Source organism: Colius striatus, chromosome 4 (assembly GCF_028858725.1).
Source record: "Colius striatus isolate bColStr4 chromosome 4, bColStr4.1.hap1, whole genome shotgun sequence".
Classification (NCBI taxonomy): domain Eukaryota; kingdom Metazoa; phylum Chordata; class Aves; order Coliiformes; family Coliidae; genus Colius; species Colius striatus.
Window position 1 is genome coordinate 68,006,771 of NC_084762.1, and position 21,212 is coordinate 68,027,982.

General features: G+C 38.6%; 1 protein-coding gene across 2 annotated transcripts; it reads right to left on the bottom strand.

The window, feature by feature from the left end:
* Positions 1-4,095: 4,095 nt before the first annotated feature.
* On the bottom strand, positions 4,096-15,383 carry IMPA1 (inositol monophosphatase 1). 2 transcript variants are annotated; one of them, XM_061994903.1, is made up of 9 exons: positions 15,194-15,383; positions 13,404-13,485; positions 12,092-12,225; positions 10,127-10,231; positions 8,850-8,895; positions 8,600-8,708; positions 7,772-7,880; positions 6,189-6,340; positions 4,096-5,807 (listed from the first exon to the last, which is right to left on the bottom strand). In XM_061994903.1, the coding sequence occupies exons 2-9, from the start codon at positions 13,464-13,466 to the stop codon at positions 5,689-5,691; spliced, it is 837 nt and encodes a 278-aa protein (XP_061850887.1). In that variant the 5' UTR covers positions 13,467-13,485; positions 15,194-15,383; the 3' UTR covers positions 4,096-5,688. The 2 variants fall into 2 exon arrangements, with proteins under 2 accessions (XP_061850887.1, XP_010198576.1); XM_010200274.2 differs by having other exon boundaries at positions 13,404-13,488.
* Between the last annotated feature and the right edge of the window lie 5,829 nt (positions 15,384-21,212).

Sequence of the window (21,212 nt, forward strand, 5' to 3'; positions counted from 1 at the left end):
ACACCACAGAAAACTCAGAGTAGATATCATGCTGATCCACGCTAGAGTATCTTGCTCATTCTAAGTCACACCAGTCTGTCCTATAGACATTCCAAGGAGACACTTATCCTTCTGCTACTTGCTATTAAGAAGCAGAGAACCTTGGGCACTGCTTGGCAATGTGCAAAGGCTGAGTGTGTCCTGCATGGCATGCTCTAGTAGGGCAACCCCTGACATATAGGGAAGGCAGGAAAGTCTTCTCCTCAGAGTACCACTGAGGCAATTCTTAACCAGCCACAATGACTTAAATAGTGAACCTTTAGTTAGTAATGCATTGGCACTTAATCTCTAGGCCACTACCTTCATGGGCAATGTCACAAATACAGAGAGAGCTTCAATAGGATGCAGTGTACAGACCTGTAAGATAATGAAACACTGAAATAAGGGAATGAGTTACCTACCAGTGCTTGAACATGTTCTGAAAACACATAGTCTCAATACATTATATGGTATAGGGACAATGCAGACAAAGCTGGTAAGTTCCTTGACAACATCACAACATCTTTGAAGGCAAAATAATGGGCTTGTGTTCTCTTTGGAAAATAAAATAGCTTCATCTCAAAGATCATAAAGAGCTGCTCATTTGCGTCTGGGCTTGCAGTCCCAGGGCTGTTACATCTGCGTACAGATTGATGTGTGATTGCCTAGAAAATTATCTAGTAGGTTTAAGCAAAAGTTTCTGAAAGACACGACAGCAAAAATCCAGAGGAATCCAGAGGAATCTTTCGATGTCCCTTCCAATCCTTAAGATTCTGTGATTCTGTGAAAAGGAGAGAAAGATAATGCTGCTGACACACAAGTCCTGTTTCAAATTTCTTGTTATGTCACAGAAACACAGAGCCCAAGTCCTCAAAAACTTGAGGTATGATTCTTCTGAATAATTCTCAGATATGTTCTTAGTTCTATCCAATAATAATTGGAGAGATGAGGAGGATAGGAGGGAGGAGTGGGAAAGGGAATCTTCATCTATAAAAAAAGCAACCCTGTGCCTTTTAATGTTTTCCTGTCTCCGGCTGCCATCTAGTGCTTTGTCAGGAATGGGGTGGTGCACGGCTCATTTTGAGTGTGTGAATCCTAAGACTGATTTCTGCCTGTATACATAGGCAGAACAAAGAATACAGAACCACCTCTCCAAGAGACGTCAGAGGAAAAACATTCAATGCAGCAAGATGAGGAAGAGCTCCTAGGAAATTAGTTCTTAGGTATTTGAGGTAAGCATCGCTTCCACTGAATTAACTGCATTACGTGGTTCTAAGTGTGGTCTCTAGTGAGCAAACACAATGACACATAAACCTTGATCTTTCACTGCATAAAGAGGGGATAGATTTTTGGTTTTCCCTGCTGCTGTGACATAGTAGTTGCTGGTGTATTTTGAGTTTCTTTTCCTTTCACTTAAATAGGTGTAGAGAAGGCCCTATTCCTAATTAAAGCAACACTGGTGTTGGGAGAATCATCTCAGTGTAACAATCACCATTGCAATTATGCAAACCAAGAGTGTGACACATGATGTAAAATCTTAAGCTAACATAAGAGTCATCAACATCTGCTGTAAGCTTCTGCAACAACGTGTACACACGCCATTGTTTTTAGCATCTTACTAGCTTGAAGTGCACTGGGAAATTATTCCTGTTCTACTGTGGGAGATCTAATCCATCCTCCTCAAACAGACAGATTTATTCAAGAGTCCACTCTTTAGTAGAGTGGCATAACGTGCTGTCAGCTGAGCACTGTCCTCCAGTTTGTTTGTTCCATCCTTGTTTGCTCTGGACATTGCACACGGCTTTGAAGTGTCAGATTTTGTTTGCCCTGTTGTTGTAGCAGGCAGACAGTGGACAGTAGACATAGAGGACATTTCAGAAGCTCCTGCTGATTTTTGGGAAGCTGCGGATCTCTGTGTGAAGATTGTATAAACCCAAGAGTGATGGGACAGACTATGTTCACTGTCTCTTTTGATGCAGGACACTCAGTAATCCAGAGATCAAATGGGTGATGTCCAGGAGATCTGGCTGACTCTGGCACTGGCAGACTCTTGAGGTGTCATATCACTGAGAATACCCTACTGATGCCTGGAGCGTGTGCAACAGAGGAAGCCATGTCAACTGCATTTGACAGCACTTTAAACAGCATGAGACTTGTGAAGCAACTACTTCACTTGAAGGTAATGAACAGAGCTGAAACAGACACTGTCTTTGAGAGGATGGGAAGCAGGGCAAGAGAAGAAAGAGATCTCCCTTACTTAAATTGCTTTGTATTGAGGCCAGAGGTTGATGTTCTAAATACAGTCAGGATGTCTGGTTCACACCTAAGCATTAGACTATGCAAAATAAGACCATAGCTCTGGGACACAGATATTATGAGGAACGGTCTGTATCTCATTGGTGGGGGAGCAGGGCAGGAGGGATTTTCTGCAGGGCTGCTTAATGGGGCTGGAGGAGAGCCTGAAGCTTCATGATTTTGTCTTTGGTAATATTTCACGTTGGAAAAAGCTCTGAAGGATTGATTCTACTGGAACACCTTGCTTTGAAGAAGGCGCAAAGCCTTGCAAGTTGTCACAGAAAACAATCACAGACTCTCAGCAGATCAATAAATGGAGAGGGCTGGTGAACAGAGACGATAGCCAGGATAGGAAACTAAAGCTGCCTTCCCTTTTTCATACATATTCATGCTAAAAATCCACATGACCTATTTTGTAGTACTGATTGTTTTAGTTTTGGGCTAAAAATCAGTACTTCCACTCTGTAGACCTTTGTTAAGAGCAACACTAGAATCATAGAATGGTAGGGGTTGGAAGGGACCTTTAGAGATCATCTAGTCCAACCCCCCGCAGAAGCAGGTCAACCTATATCAGGTTGCATAGGAACATGTAGGCACTGCAGCAACTATGGTGATTGACCATTCAGTCAAATTCCCAAAGCCAAAATTTGGTTAAATTTGTCCCTCTGGTCCTTAAATTTCCAGTGGAATTTCTCAGAATTTTTAACTTTCTCAGGCTGATGAATCTGCCTGCCTGACTTCCTCCTTCTTGCACTTCAGAGTGTCCCTCACTCAGAGTTGAGGTTCAAACGATGGTAGAATTTGCCAGCTGAAGCCCTGGGTTGTTCATTGAAAAGCTGTCAGAAAGCTTTGCATATACTAGATTGTTGAGGCTGTCATGAGGAGTATTTACAACCTAAATTTGACAATGTATCTGTTAAATTTCTGGTAATCTATTTTCCTTTCTGATTGTTTCATTGCCCAGCAAAAACTGTCTTGTAAATATAGCACTACTTAAATTATTTAAAAAAAACCCAAAAATTATAATCTTCGATGCTCCATCATTCAAACCAACAAACCCAGGTATTTACTGTTTTGAATGTTCAGGGACTATACCTCTCACTTATAGTATCTCAAAAGCATTTTGATTACCTAACAATCACAACTCCTCTGTTTTATTGCAAAATTTTATTCCAAAGTTACAGGCTAGCACAGAATCAAAAGGAAACTGCCTTTAAATGTAATAATTGCATTTCATTGTCCTTTCACATTATAAAAGTGGTCACGGATATCTGAGAAGATAATGCTTATCAAATAGCGAACAACAGGGAGTTCTGATCATCCTGAGACTAAAATTAAAAGAGAAAGCAGATAACTGATAAAAGCTGCCATCTATAGAGTAAAAAATTATTAAGTATGGTCTCCAATGCAAGAGAGCCAAAATGGGGAATTCATATGAATTTTTCCAAGAAGAGCACTATTAGGAAACCTGTGAGAAAGCTACATGTTTCAATCAGCTGATGGTCCTTCAAAACAAATCATGAGCAAGTTAATCCGTAAAGTTTGAGCTCTGAGGTTGGAGATGCAATCATCATGATCTCATGGGGAGGTGTTGCTATATTCATTCTAAAAACTTACTGCAGGTAGGTAAGTAATCCAACTTACCTGAACTTTATGTACATCAGAGGCCAAGAAGAGAAAGCGCTCAACTTGGAGAAAGTTTGAAGCCTACAAATCCAGCCTGCTGGGCGCCAGCATTGTACTCTTGACAATTGGTAAGAAAGGAGGCACATCTAAAGCTGCTGCTGCTAAAGCACATTTATTTTGAACATGTTCTCCCATCTCAAGTATTTTTTAGACATGTCTCTTTCACATATGTCTCCATTTAAACAAATCAGTTTAAAAAAGTTATGCAGAAGTTGTTATACAAAAGCCACAGAAATAGTACAGTAGACAGTTTTCAAAAATAATGATGATGCCACATCATTTATACAACAAAGTTACAATGAAATGCTCAAAAGGTTTCTACTCTTGTCAATGGGTATTTCCAGAGTAAAATTACTCTAAGTGTGACTTTTTAACAAGACCTTTAAATAGCAGACTGATCTCAGTAACATTAATCATCTGGCATCAGACACAAGCTGAAATTAACTATTTCTGCAAAACCTGCAAAAATCAACTGCTATAAAAGACTTAATAGGAGATCTGTTGAAATTTTCAAGATACAGAACACCATTTTCCAAAATAAAAACAGTGGGACAGCAGTACAAGTCAGGTTTTCCAAAGCTTTGCTGTGTCTTGACTGGATCACCAATGAGACAACATTCTTTAAGAAACTTCTACAGACATGGAAAAATCAGTCTGAAAACTCACCCCAGTTAAATCTTTTTTTTTTACAGTGCATTCACTGAGTAATAATTGAACAGTACACTGCTTTCATAGCTTACAGAAAACGATGAAGAAAACCTGGACTATGGGTGACACGAGTTACTCTGGGATTTTAAATCATTCCTTAGACTTTGAAACACTCATCCATGGAGAAAACCCAGGCAAAATTAAATAGAATCATAATTGCCAAGATAAATTTGCAAATCACACAAATCTTAATTTAGAGGAAGTGAAATGGGTGACAGAAGGTGTGCTAAGAACATATTTCTGGGAGATACACATGTTTTCTGGCACAATAACTATTGTTTTTGCAACTGTAATGAATTTTCAAGCGTACTGGCCACACAAGAGGCTAAAGGAGAGATTGTGTTCATCTATCATAAGAAAGGTAGAATGATGACTACACAACCAATGACAGTTAAGTAATAAAGGCTTTAAATTAGAGCCAAAACTACAAGTAAATAAAAAATGTTTGGAAATGTGTGAACTATCTCTACAAAAACTGTAACAAGGCAAGGAAATGGATGTACTGATGACACTGAAAGAAACAGCAGATGAGAAAGACTGGATAAATAGTAATGCCTTCATCTTTTGGGATTCAGGATCAGATGTGATGATGTGGTGTTAAGATACGGAATTTTATTTTGTCACTTGAGGAACTACAGATTTTTACTTATCTGTACATCAAAGAGTCTCTTGCTATGCCTTTGAGGATAGTATAAAACTTCAAAATATTAGTTGTATGCATTTGCTTCTTTCTACAGATCTGTATGTAATCATGACATTAAATATAATACTTAAAAGTAAAAGCTTACTTAGAATGTTGGTCCAGTCTCAAAACACTACTTAGCAGTCACACCAGTACTGAAAGACTACAATCTATATATCTGCCTTTTTATCAAATTCAAGGTTATTTATCTACTTCTTTATCAGGTTTAAAGTGTAGAACAACCAGCATGTGTGAGTATGAGACATTATATAATTACATTTAAGGTGTAGTTTTGGAATTCAGTTAGTTGCATCATCCCTTCTCAGAGGAATTATTTGAAGTGCTTTGGCTATTCTCTCTCCTATAGCTTGACTACTTGCTGCAATTATTCTTCGAGACATCAAATCAAACGGCCCACCTAGAAGTAAAAGCAAGCAAAGTAACTACCTTATGTTTCGAGAAATTTAAAAGTTGTTAAGAAAATGAGCATTGAAAAAATCAAGTGTAAATTACACACTACTATTTAGGACCAATTTTTGCCTCTGCACAAAAACGCAACTTGAAAAATTCTCTTCAGTGTACATTTATTGTCTTTTTTTCACTCTTCCAGGTGCTCAGCCAAGGGAGTAAAGGTTATCTCATAGCTTAAGAACATGTTGACCGTCTACAAACTGAAGGGGAACTCTGTTCAGTAGTGGTAATTTGGAAAGAGGATTAGAAAATCTCTATGCCTTTTCATTTCAGCTATGTTTTTCTCCCAGTTAGCTACTTGGAGTATCACACATGCCTGTGTATTTACCTGATACATCGAGCAGTACTCCACCTGCTTCAGTAATAATGATTCCAGCCCCTGCCATATCCCAGCAGTGAATCCCCATTTCATAATAGGCATCAGCTCCACCTGTTGCCACAAGGCACATGTTCACAGCTGCTGTACCAACGGCTCTAATCCTAAAGGGGACAGAATTGTTTTTTTTAACTAAGAACAGTTTGTCAGAAAGTCACAATGGTTGTGTACACCGCAGAGAGAACCCATAAGTATCACGTGCAAGGCAAACTGAGCAAGAGTAAATGCGATGGAATGCTGCAGCAAAACAAATACTAAAATTGGAATGAAGTTTTCCTTAAATAGCTTCAGGAGCTCTCCATATGTGACAGATTTCCAGAAATCACATTTATAAATTTTGTTAATTTTGTTTTAGAGTGAAAACACATCTTATACAGCTTCTTAAAACATATTATATGGAAGGTATCTACCTATGAAACTATCAGATATTCTACTACGCTTTTTGAATACCAGAATTCAAGTAGAGTACAGACTGTTCTCAGCATTGAAAAAACAAGTTACTTTAGTTTCTTTGGTGATCCTCAATAAGAATCACTGACTTGCAAAAAACCCTAACAGTATGAATCACGAGTAAATTACACAGCATAAATTTGGTCTGGATAACTTCATCAAAACCCTTGTGTTACAAACTGCAGTTTCTTTTGAAAATGTTTATGCTCTTAGTAAGTACATGTGACCTGTAAAAATAATCACACTTGTTTAATTATCAGTAAAATGTACATTAAACTGTAACTGATAGCAGCTAAGTTATTGCAAGAAACAAATAATCTCCAGTCTCAATTAATTGTTTACAAATAAAACACAAAAGTTGAACTAATAATACACCTAAAATTTATTCCCTACTTACGATTTAGCACATATTCTTTAATGACATCAGAAGACTGAAAGACAAAGATCTACATGCTAAGTGTTCAAAACAAGAATCCTGAGAACCTTAACACAAAACTACATCCCTCCCTTTGAGATCAGAAACACGAGTAGGGTTGAGTAACAAAAAAACTTCATATGGAAACCACCTTTAGCCATAACAGGGTTTGCAGAAATGTAGGCTGTGGCTTATCTAGAGGAGAAGCAAAGAATGTCACCAAAATAAGAGCAGTTTATGGACAATTTAAACTACCTTGGAAAAATGAAAAAAAGTATGGTGTCGAAAAAGGAAAGAAAGATCTACTTTTGTCTTCTGATATACTTAAAAAAATCCCAATGATTTTCACCACTGTAGGGAAAGGAAACTGAGAAAGGTAACAAAGCTTCAGCTTATACTGTTTTACCCATTGTGTTTCTGAAAAAAAGAAAACAAAATATAAAATTGTATTTCATTTTTTAACTAGTAAATACAATGCTTGTTAGTCCTACAGAACCAAACATGTTTCGCTACACATTTAAGAGTTTCTCTGTTGAAGGTACTAGACAAAAAACACTGAAATAACGTTTCACATTTAAAGTGTCATATGTAATGTATTTAATCCTTCCTAAAAATTATCATATCTACATATTTACAATATTATCACTAATTATAAAAGATAGTGTCTTACCCATGAATAGGAATACTGAGAAGTCTTTCCATGTTAGAAAGTACTATTTTTATAGTCTCTGGATCACGACTTGATCCCAATTCTGTCACCAAAAGTGACTTTGTAATGTCTGGAAAAGAAACAAAACCTCAGTTTTCCAACAGTACAACTTAAGTAGTAATGGAAATTAGCAGAGTTTACTGCATCGCTTTCTTACAAGGTTGAATAGAAGTAAGGTATTTTAATACAAATGTTACATTACTGAATGCATAAACTTGTTCTTACATGGAAAATGGGATGGAAAAATAAAATACAGTAAACAAAGCATGATCTGGTTCAATTGTGCATATACATTAATTGATGTCTATTGCTATAAAAACTAGAATAGTCCTCAGACCTTCAATGGTCCCAATTTAAGTGTAGATTTCACTTGACATATATACTTAGGATAGTAAGTATATAAGCACAATTTACTGATTTACACCATTAGTTTACACCAGGAAAAACTGAATTGGTCGGTAGACTCATTACAGATTTTAAAGAACAACCACAGAGGGATGACAGACATATGGCGAATTAAAACCAAACAAATAAAAAACAAGATATAGATACACCAGGAATAAAATCTTCAATTGTTCAGTCCTGATTTTGCAAAGATCACAGATGCATCAAAGAGAACACAAAAGCTGTTTCTCAAAACTGAACAATCCATAGCCAAAAAAAACGGTCTGCCTTTGCAAAACAAAACTATGATGGAAGAAATGGGAGTATAACCAGGTCTAAAACTGTTGATGCCTCATTTTCAAAATGACTGTAAATACTAGAAGAAAGTTACTCAGTTCAGCTTACCTTTTTGGCCTGATACTTGAAGTTTCTGACCATTGCAAAATGCACCTTTTCCTTTTCTGGCAGTATACATCTTGTCTTCTACACAACTATACACAATTCCAAATTCTATCTGCAAGAAAATGTAAAGATATCTTGAGGTTTTTATTCCCTTATTTCTTATTTACTGTGAAAATATTGATCTTAGTTATAACTAGCAACAAGGAATTAATTTGGTTTTGACTGATTAGATATTAAGTAATAAAAAGTATACCTTTTTGTTTACAACAAAGCCAATTGAAACTGCCACAAATGGAAACCTACAAAACAAAACATTTCACTAATTTATAGTAAGATACTATGCTTCTTTCATTACCACACTTACTCTTAATAAAAACAATGCTCAGTAATATTAATCTCAAAAATAACCTTGAACTATATAGAAAGTATTATTCGGGAAATTCCACAGTTTACCACGAAAATAGACACAACATCACCGATTACCATTTAAAATCCAAATGTTTTCACCCACTGAAACTATATCTGCTACAGCTTTGGGACTGTCAATCCTGTTACAACTGTTAGTAGCTTAGGGACTGTCATTTCATAGCCAAAGGATACAAGCAAGCCTCTATGCTTCTAATCTTCTACAGAAGAAACAAGCTGGCCAAAATAGTTTCATTAAAATAAGCAAGTCACCTCTCCCCCCACCTCTACTTTCTCCATCAATGAGAAAGACAGGTATTGCACTGAGAAGGAGGAATGCAGAGCAAAGACTGAAGGCAGTGGCAGTATATAGGACATGGTGAGCAGCAACTCAGTCTAAGTTTATAAAGATCAAACAATTAGGTTTTTTAATTATTATTATTTTTACTCCTCAAAATTTGCAGTTCCAAAACCTGTAATCCATCAGAATTAGTTCTTATAGCTTTTAAAACATATTATGCAGCAGGATTCAACAGCTGTTTAAAGCTGTGGCACATGTAGCAGCAGTCACTTCAAGCTTGGAATGAAGTATGCTCAGAAAAGCTCATAAGGGCCAAAATCTACCATGTTTAAAAGACAGAAGGAACAGGGAGTCAGCATTATGCTGAAAGTTCTCCTCTCATCCTGGTGCAAAATATCCCAGACAATCCTGGTAATAGTCTGCTTTCTTTTATGATAGTGGACTTTATGTCCCAATTAATTTGAAATTTCTTAGAAATCAGCACTTGGAACAGTTACCACATCTCTGAAGAGGCTGCAACTCCTAATTCTGAGTTCTGTTGCTTTACTGTTAAAATCTGGCCACCTATCTTTGGCAGTCAAGGCAACAACTGCCACAGGTTACAGAGCAAGACTATTAGAATACTTACAGAAATACTAAAATGATTACAGGAACTCCTCAATGGCTCTCAATAAATGCAAACAGCAATTTCTAACTATTAATAAATTCATAGTATCTCTTTTAAAGCAATTTAAAAAGTGAAAAAAAATCTTAGTTTCACAAAATCAGAGAAAGAAAGAAGGTATTTAGTGGAAGTTGCTAAAATAAATAAATTAAAGGTGAACCTGTGTACGAAGTTGGTTGTTCCATCAATGGGATCTATAATCCATGTAGGGTTATCTGTCAAAATGCTGCCCTCGCCAGCTGCAACGGATTCTTCTCCAATGAAGCTAGAGTAGTAAATGCATTTAAAAGATAGAAAGAAATTGTTTAAAATGTCTGAATCACAACACTGCCCTTGAAGTTAAAATTCTTAAAGTGAAAGGCAGGTTTTTGTACCACCAGTGATCTTACATAAAAAGCTGAGAAACACATAATTTATTTGGAAAGCACCAACCACATCTGACCAAGCTTCCATCATGCCAGAAGTATGCACAATATGTGAGGAACACAACTTTATGTTTTAATATCCATTAGTGGAATTTAGCACTCACAACACTGAAGTTTTAATCATCTTCCAGTAATAGTATCATCAAATTTTGGTGAGAACATTTGTAGCTATTGACATATTTCAGCTTATTTGTGCTGAAACCACTATTTTTTAGCTTAAATTTTAATTGAAGAAAGCCTTTGTGGTCACGTGAATCTGGTTAGACCACTGCAGAAACTGCTACATTTGTAGTCTATTTTCAATCCAAATATGACAGAAAGTTGTTAGTCTCAAAACTGTTTAGTTTTATAAGAATTACAAAATGGTAACATGGTAAAGGGATGAAATCCAAACCAGAGCTCCTTCTGAAGATGATATAGAGTATACACTCAACCATAATACTGAATCCTAGGGACACACAAGGCACAGTGCAACAGAAACTGAGATTTCACAGCTTTCACTGCTAATGGAATTGTTTTGAATTGCAAAATTATTGGGATGAGTCTAAGCGGCTAGAATTCCCTTCTATGACTTTGGATGTCGTTAAATTTATCACATATTACTCAACCTATGAAAAGCATGCATCAAACACATGCTTCCTCTACAAACATGTAAAATGCACAGCTCAGATTAAACAAATAATGTCCCTTTAATATTGATCAGGAGTTTTATTATTAACTATGGAAGTGAAGACGATTGCTCAGAAAGGAATAGTATGTTTCCAAAAAGCAGCAGATCTTCACAAAGAAATTCAGTATCAGTATGTCTAATTTGGTATAAATTATCTAACATAAAATGAATGTAAAATGTTCTAAAATGTTTACTGGTGTCAGAGAAACTGTTATTTCAAGGTCATTCCCAAAGTCTGTATGCTTAACAGTAATCTGTTTAGGTTACTGACATTTTGCATCCCTTCCATTGCTCCGATCCTATGCATATCTATTACGTTTCACACATACAGCTACAATATGAAAAATGCCAAAAAAAAATGCAAGGAAAAAAGAGCAAATCATCTTTAAGAGAGTTGTATTAAAATTGAGTCATTATGTCAAAATGGGAAAGAAAGTCCCATACAAGTATAACACATAAAATTCACCCTTCAAGAATACATTTATGTCAGGGGGGAAGAGGGGTAGTCGGAGAGGGGAAAAAAAAAAAAAGCAATAAAAAAATCAGGATTTTGTATGAAAGACTGAGTTACTCAGAATCAGTCTTCTTTTAAGTATGTTTTATGTTCTTAAACTGTATGGTTTACCAAAGTTGCCTCAGTACCATGGGACCCCTCCAGCACAGACACCAAAGGCATGTTAGTTTCAACAGCCAACAGGAGACAAGAATTTTGGGTTCCCTGGGGCTACCTTCAATTCTCCAATACAAATAACCAAGCAGTTATTTACAGCTGGCTCAACTCAAGTTTAGCAACGTTAAACTCATGTTAGCAGACCCTGTGGACACCTTGTTTTGTTACTACAGCCCTAGGCAAAACTTCAACACACTACTGCTCTAAAATACTTCCAATATTGAGGATAAGGGAGAATTCTGTAGCTTCCCAGCACACCAATCATAATGAAATCTTATCAAGCAAAACCATAAACTTCCCATTTTCTTCTTCCAGTCACCTCTCCCCTTCTGTCTAAAGTGTACTCATAGGAAGCCATACCTGTGAGAAGGATACTTTTCTTTTATCGAAGAAATAATGAAGTTTTCTACTTTTTGATCAGTTTCTGTCACGAGATCTACTGGTGAGCTTTTAGTCATAACAGATATTTCTCCTTTGAGTGCTCCACGGATCATCTGTTAACAAAAGAAAAACCACCTTTCTCCATTAATATTTTGGAAAATATTTGTTTTCCCAAAAATTTGAGTATCATTTTTACTGCAGTTTTCAACACTGCACATACGAAACACAAACACAAGCAGTAACAAAACCTGGATTTAACTGCAGGACCTGAGAATTATCCTTGTATCCACCTCCCATCCCTACTCAGCACAGACTTTTACATGACCATAAATCTAAGTACTAAAAGAAGATGCACTGCACACGAAACTGAGATCTGTTTTGTTATGACAAGTTTTAGTTTAGATTTAAGCTATATAAACTATACAAGGCTAAATATTTAAATACTAGAGTACAATGAAATACTTAAGATTGAGCCTATTTTTAGCCAGATCCTGCATTTATGATCTTAAAACTATCAGAATCGGTTTAAGCAAGACTCTGTGCCTCATGAAAGCTCCACAGAATTATCTTACTATTAACTTAGAAAGATTTTCTGAGAGAAGACTTTAATGAGCCCATGGCAGGGACAATGTTCTGCAGACTGCATCTCCAGGGGACAGAATCAGTACATGTGTCATCTTGTCTGGCTGCAACAGCATTCACATGTACCAAGCCCAGCTACCAAGAACTGAACATTTGGTAACGACTCTTATGCTGAGTCTCTGCCAAGATGTGCAAACTCTAAGTCATCTTAGATCACAAATGGGCCAAGTACTGCCACTGCAAAGGATGCTGCTTATTTACAAAAGTAAAGCATTCTTGATGAGGAGAACATAATGTGGTATCTTGGGCCAACAACAAGATACTACATGAAGTTGATTGACGTGTTAGCAAGAAAGACTGCCAACCGTTTTTCAGGTGGTAAAATAATAGACAGATGCAGATTAAGTGGAAAAACAGCAGTGCTCTTTGTATACCAATATTCAGAACTCTTTTTTTTTAAAGAAATTTAATTTAAGGAACAAAGGATACTCCTTAGTCTCTATTTGGGCTTTGGTGCAAAGAAAATGTGAAGCTTTTTACTTAAATTAACCAAGCCATAAATAATCCAACATTGAACTTGAACATTACTGAACAATTCTGTTATGTCGTTGACAAAATATCCAACATCAAACTCCTCCCAAAGCTAGACTCAATAAATATACATACTAGACTCAATAAATAATATTATTTATAAATAGTTTGTACTTACCTCTCCAGCTTTCCTTGCTAAAGAAACTGCATAATCCATACATTCTTGCCAAGGATCTGCCATATTTTCCTAGATATACAGCCTGCTAAAAAGAGAGATTAACACAATTATTATGGCTATTTTTTTTTTTTTTTTTACAACTTCTAATTTTCTCCTCCCCTCGTTCTGGACTGCATTTTTTTTTCCTTACTGGAATATCAAAGTTTGTCTTACCCTTTACTCCGAGAAAACCCCAACTTGAAAAGCAGTCTAAGTTACCAGATTTTTCCCCCATACTTTGTGATTATCAAAAAGGTGTAATATAAGAACATTAACAAGTACAGAGCCTCAGTCTTGAAAGACACATGCATATACAAGATTCCACATTTAGACACTGACCTCAATGTACACAAAGGCTCTGAAAAGCAATACTGTGGTTACACACAAGCACATTCTCAAATACAGCATGCAGCTCAGGGCCTTTTTGCTTAAAAATACTAGAATCTTCACTGTAATTTATTACATAAGACTGCTGACATATAGCTTAGTCATTTTTAAGTATAGCTTAAATGACTTGGAATATCCTAAGTTAGAATATTAGAATCTTAAACCCAAAACCTATCCTTTCTGTATTTTCATCCTTCATACTTTATCTAGGGGTTTATTCCAAATCCAACTATGAAATGATGCTGATTCTGCATGAGAAAGTGACAAGACCCATTTAAAAGTGCCTTCTCAAGTATTATGAAGCAATACAAGACATGTTATCTTTCATACACCTCTACCTTCAGGACCAATGTGAAATGCATTCTTTCTGATATGCTTCCAACTGACCACAAATTTATTCAATGTCATATCATTGAATTTAGAATTGTATTCATAATTTCTGAGGTCCAGTTTATTTTTTGAGCCTTAGCCCTTTCAGAAGCCTTCTGGGTATTTGCTACTTAGGTGGTTCATTCTTAAAGTGATGACTGGGGAAACCATTTTGTGACATTTGCAGATATACAAAGGTCAGATAAATGATCATGGCATTGAAATGGTATTAAAAAAAAAAAAAAAGTGTGATTAGCTCGATCCACAAGCCTCCAATCCAATCATCCTGATGTAATGGTCCTCACCTCTTTCAGCCTTGGTCCTAAGAGGTAGAGATGTCTAGAAAAGCTAGGTGAAATCCAAAGGGCATGATGCTTCAATTATGTTGATAACATTCTTTACTATATCAACGCCTTTAAAGTATAAGCACTGTTACATATTCAAAGAAATGGGGATGTGGAACTGGATGCAACAGCAATAGCTAAAGTTACTCTGTTATCTACAAAAGACCGGTACAACTACTGGAACCTTAAGAACACTGACATCCAGCACAACGGCACGGACTCATGTAACAGAGAGAGGAAAAAAAAAAACTAGTCATTTACATTTAAAGCCTCAAACTCGAGAACACGTATTGTAGTTAAACACCAGCGCCTACACGGACTAGGAGAGACGTGTTTCTTTTTCTCGTGTTTATATTTTTTTAGCCCCAAGCTTAGTTTTGTCCTCTCTGGATGTCCCGTGAGGAGTCTGTCCCACAAAGTCAGGGTACGCATTCAGAGCAGGGGTTTGGGATCCTGGGCTGGAAATGCTAAAAGGGCGGCCAGGGTGAAAGCACCTTCCGCCCCGAGGGCTGTGTGTCCCCGCCACCGCTCGGGCCGGGCACTGCCGGTCTGAGCGATGGCAGGGGCACACAGCCCCAAAGGCATATCGCATCTCCCTCACGGCATCCCGAAATGGCGGCTGAGGGAGAAAGAAAAGAAGGAGAGTCTCACCTCTGCCTGCCTCCCTCGCTGTCACCTCCGCCGTGCTCTCCGCTCCGGCCGCCCCAGTGCGCAGGCGCTAAGGGGGCGACACCGTTCACCCCACCCCGTCCGGCCGGTGCGCATGCGCGGGGCGGGTAACTGCCGTGGCGCGTGCCTCCCTCAGAGCCGCCGCCGTCGCGATTGCCGGTGAGGTAAGGTTCAAATCCGCCTTTAATAGGGGCTTCTCTTTATTTTTTTTTTAAGGGGTAAAGATACTGCAAATGCTCTTCTGTGGAGAACGCCATTGGCGTTTACAGGGGCTTTTAGCTGCTGAAGGTGCCCGGTATTGAAAATGAGACTGCGTTCTTCAGCGTTTGTGAAAAAGATGAACGTATGTGTAATGGACACCTCGAAGTAAAACAGCATTTCATCAATGCAAGCTTTGGTGCTTCTCAGGAGGTTTTCCAAGCCCACCTGGGCATGTTCATGTGTGACCTGATTGAGATGAACCTGCTTCAGCAGAGGGATTGGACTGGATAATCTCTAGAGTTCTCTTCCAACCCCTACCATTCTGTGATTAAAAACAGTAGAATGCGAAAGTTTCTGCATATGTGGTTCTTCTCTTTTACGTCTTGTTTCTTCCTCAAAAATTCTCAGCACCCTTGAAATCGCTTGTATTGCCCTCTCAATCACCCTCCTGCTGTCATTTCTGCTAATTAGAATAATACGAACTCAGTAACCAAGGACACCTGGCAAAAAAACATTCAGTAAACATTTCACGTCAGAAACTCACTGGCTTTCAAAGAGATTTTGGAAAGCAATTTGCACTTCAAATGATGCAATTTCAAGATTGCTATAATTGTACAGCAATAAAAAAGTTTTCCAAGACTCACTGCTACTAGTTTCACTGTTTTTCTGTGGTCTTTTAACCCTATTGTCTTTTGTCAAGTAGAGGTAAAACACTGAGGTCTTTTGCTCACAAACTGCAGCTGATGTGATTGTCTTGGGTAAAATGATGATTGTTGTAAACAAGACAAAGGTTGCAGTTTGCTTTATGACTTAAAATGGTCATAAAATGTCTACCTCACTCAAAGCGGGAGCCTTGCCTTGTTTACCCAGTGACAACCCAACTCACACCTAAGCTAAATGGGGGCAGTTTTTTCCACATTAGTGAAAATATGGTTTCCATTCCCAGCAGTGCTGTTGTATAGGACAAGTCACTGGTTCTTTTTGTGTTTCCTCCTTCCCATTGCATAAACAGAATAGTCATATGATCCTATTTTTTAAAGTATTCATAGTCATTGAAGAACTGTAGAGATAAGGTGTGTTTTTATTAATTATTTTGGAAGTCATTCTTTATAAGATTTTACTAAAAGCATACAGCCAATTAAAATAGGCACAGGCACTTTGGCTCTGATTCAGTTTTTGTAGAGGCAAGGTGCCAAACATGCCTCAGTACAAGCTATATTAGACTGCACCAGTGTTATGAAAAATAGCTTCTTTGCCATCATTTGTAGTATACTTAACATTACAACAAGTGTTTTACAGGCTCTAGAAGGGGATTTCAAATTCTACAGTGATCTTAAAATCAGCAGAAGTAAAACAAACAGACATGCCTGAGATTTTCTCCTCCTAAGAGCTTCCCTAATCCAAATCACCATTTGTCTCCTGTGCAGGGCTCCGGCACCTGGAGGAAGCAGTGCGTGACCTTGTAAGCAGGAATAGCAGAGCTGGTGAGCCACTTCATGCACTGTTGTTCTCTGTGTGTCTTTACAGGCCAGTGTTGCCAATAAGTCGGTTTACAATGATGGTGCATTCCATAAAAATTTCCACTGTTGATCACATGCATCAGACTTTTTCTGGATCTGTGGGTAACTGTTGTCTGGGTTGTAATAAACCATTGATGGCTAATTCCCTCAGGTACTGGATATCTCTCTCCATAGTGGTCCACTTGCCTGGGTGATACATAACATCTTCCTTGAATGGATTACCTTCACATCTGCCAGGAGTCACTTCCAGAGGCTGAGGGCATATGTGCCTTTTCCAGTCACCTTGTTAATGCCCCCTTCCCTAGAAAGGGATCCCAGCTGCTTGGCTTCCCCACCCTCTTAATTCTTGGTAACTGGCCATTTCATCCCAGCATCAGAGCAGCCAGGTGATAATGTGCTCACCTGGATGATGGCTGAAATCTTTCTGCACAGATCACATAAGGATAGGGATCCAGTGATTATCTCTTGTTCTGCCTGTTCCTCCTGTTCTTGTGATGGGTCTGTTTTCTCTTGCTCATCTGTATCACCTGTCACCAGGGTTTGAGTAGCCACAGTACCTGTTGCCAGAGTCTGAGTAGCTGCAGTGCCTGTCACCAGGGTCTGAGTAGTCACAGGGCCTGTTGCTGAGATTTGAATAGCCACAGTGCCTGTCACAGAATCATGGAATAATAAGGGTTGGAAGGGATCATCTAGTCCAACCCCCCTGCTAAAGTAGGTTCACCTTGATCAGGTCACACAGGAAGACAAGCAGTGGGTTTTGAAAACCTCCACAGAAGGAGATTCCACACCCTCCCTGGGCAGCCTGTGCCAGGGCTCCCTTACTCACAGGAGAGGAGTTTTTCCTCATGTGCAAGTGGAACTTCCTGTGTTCCAAACTTGTCCCCGTTACCCCTTGTCCTGTCACTGGGCACCACAGAAAAAACACCCCATCCTTTCAACACCTCCCCTTTAGATATTGATAGGCATGGTTAAGGTCCCCCTCAGTCTTCTCCAGGCTAAATAGTCTCAGGTCTTGCAGCCTTTCCTTGGTGCTTGTTACTGGTTTTGAGTAGCTACAGTGCCTGTCATGGGAGCTGGAGTAGCTGCAGGGCCCGTCACTGGGGTTGGAGTTGCTGCAGTACTTGTGGCAGGGGCTGGAGTAGCTACAAGGCCTGTCATAGGGGCTGGAGTAGCCACAGTGCTTGTCATGGGGGTCAATCTCTGGGTGATGTTCTTAAATAGTTGTTTAATGCTAAAGAAGACCTGAACCACATTCAGAAACATGCTAGTTCTGGGCAATAGGAACATGCTGGTTTGAACACCCCAGGGATATCAGAATTTTCAAAATTCTTAAATGCTATTGTTAGGAGCTTGGTGGAGAAGGGGAAGATGAGGGAAAGTGACTCCTAAGTAGGTTGGGTCCCCGAGAAGGTAGAAAGTGTAACTATTAATAGTCTCCAGTAGATGGCACCCAAAGTACAGAGATAACAGCAATGATGATTACAAATACCCAGTTGGTCTCACTATCAGTGTCACAGCTGAACGATACCTTTGATCCAGCCACCAGAACACACAAACAGCACAAGAAGCAAGTAAGGTGTCCCAACCCACAGCAATAATAGCTATTCTGAGAGCAGATCAGTCAACATTGTGACCAGTGACTGTTACACCAATACGATGAATACTTTCACAAACTTTTAACACACTCTAGTCAGATCTGCCCTTATCTCAACCCTTTGGGCCTCACATTGGGCACCAAAAAGAGCTGTTGTGGTTCAACCTCAGCTGGCAACTGAACTCCAGGCAGCCACTTGCTCACTGCCCCCTACACCCGATGGGATGGGGAGGAGAACCAGAAAAAAAAAAGTAAAACTCGTGGTCTGAGATACAACAGTTTAATAGTTGAAATAAAATATACTAGTAATAATAATAGAAATATTAATAGGAATTGAAAGGAAGGTACAGAGTGTTTGCAAAGCCTTGATCTTGTGGATTCTCTAAAATTAGTTCACCGCTATAAAAACCAAATAGCTTGATATTTACCTATATTTATAGTTCAGTTAAAAGTACTGTTTATTATAAAAGCATTTCTTTTGACAAATTCCTCTTCTAAGTAACTTTGCATGCATTTTCATCTACTAGAAGTGAGTTTAGCATTTTTTAATTAAATAAATGAAAGTGAACACAGTTCAGCAACTTATAAACACAAGCCTGTGAAATTAACAATAGTTTTAAATGTCATTTTTTTTGTGGTGGGTTTTTTCCAAATCCAGTTGTTGCTGTGAAAATGTGCTAAGATACTAAACTTTAGAGAGACAAAAAAAAAAAAAGAGTATGCTGAGTCTAAACAGCTAAAATGTGAGCAATTCTAGCCTAGACAGCATATTGAAGCTCTGGGAAAGTTTCTGCTTTTGTTCCTAAAGTTGGTGAACAGGAGAGTTTTCACCTCTCCTCAATTATTTACCCGTCAGACAAGCTTAATTTGGTTTTGCTTCTCAGTTTCTGAAAACCAAGTGGAATGAGCTTCTAAATACAATCCCAGACGTGTTCCTGGAATAAGATGAAAGTAAATGTGATAACTTGTTGTAGTCTTATCAACTGTGACTTGCCATATTTGTACTGTCGTTTACAGGCTGCTAGTCTTTAGCAATAACTGGCAACTGATTAAAGCAACTTTCCTGGTAAAACCTTTGAGGTCTCCCAAAAGATTTACTTCCTGCATCCCCCATCTATCTTCTCTCTATCCACAACAAAAGTATTTTCATTATTTTGCCTGCAACTGCTAGGGCAGAAAATTCAGGGGCAGCAGGAAGGGGGGTGAGTAGAGAAAGCTGAAAAAAAATGACCCCGTTCTGTAGCAGCATTGTCTACTTGCTTCTCTAGTAACAGCAGGGGAAACAAGTTCAGTCTGGGGCTCTTCCCTGGCTTACTTGTCCCACAGTGGTAGCTGGCCTCTTATTGCATATTCATTCCTTGCCACAGCAGCCAAAGTTGCAAAGAAAGATGAATACAGATTTGTGGAGGAAAGGGAGGAAAAGAAACAATGGCAGGACAATGTCCTTGAAATGCATCATGTTGACATTTTTTAACAACGCAGACATTTAGTCTCCCTGGGGCCCACTTACACCTCTGTGCACTTACACACTACAGAGTGTGTTCAGTCACAATGCACGTCCTTGCAAACATGAGAACAGCTTGTGAAGATAGTTGCCTGGAAGAAGATGCCTCGTGTGAAAAAGAAAGGCAGTTCTTATCATTTCAACCCTGTTGAGAGGTGAGTCACACTGATCTAGCAGCGAGTCAGGCTGAGAGACATTTCTCCTTGTCTGAATACTGCGCAGTAATCACAAGCCAACAGGCCATTTCAGTAGCAATGGATCACACCTTGCATGCTGCAGCTGAGAATCTTGCTAGCCTATCTACTATCTGATGATCCCTTTGCCTCGGTAGCTCAATTCACACTGCACAGCACCATGGAGGGGTAGAAATATACTACAGCTTCACAAACAATTAGGCTTGTGATTTCAACCCCCTCATACGTTGTCCTTTTGGTCACTGTAGGATTGCCTTTCCAGCCCCACCCCACTGGAGAACACTGGTTGAATAATTGTAAACAGATGAAAGCAAATTGGAGGGATCAGGTTTGTAGGGTTCTACTCCCCTAGATTAGAGATAGGCTGGAGGCCTCTGCAGAATGAGTTTAAGTTGTAACAGGCCTGTTCAAGAAAGATGAAGCAAGGCTGCTTGGTGCTTAGTGTTAGGAAAGTGCTGGCCCTAATACTTGTGTGCAACATGACATGGTTTTATGTTTCAGTAATTCAAAACAGCTACAACTGTGATAAAAATAATCTTGTGCTTTTTCCTTGCTATATTTGCTTTGAATTTACAATCCAGCTTTGAAATCCACCACAAGAGATCAAAAAAACAGAATACATCAACTGCTTATATTCTGAACAATCTTCTTAATGAGCACTGACAACTGAGAAAGCCATTAATTCTACATGTCATACTGAGGCACCCACAGGTGCAATATCTTTATGGATAATCACTGTAAACAACTGCTTTAAAAGTAAGTCCATCTTTCAAGCTGCAGAAGAGGAAACAATAGAGATTTACCTAAGGTCAGAAATGCCAGGATGAAAGTGCAAGCTGTTGAATACTGTGTTTCTAGTTGAACTGTATTTCTTCCTCTTTGAAAAGGATAATTTCAAGTTTTCTTTTTATCCCCTACTTAATCACATAATGATGCTGAGATTTACAAACAGAACAAAGACATCTGTGTGAATTTACTTTTGCTTCAG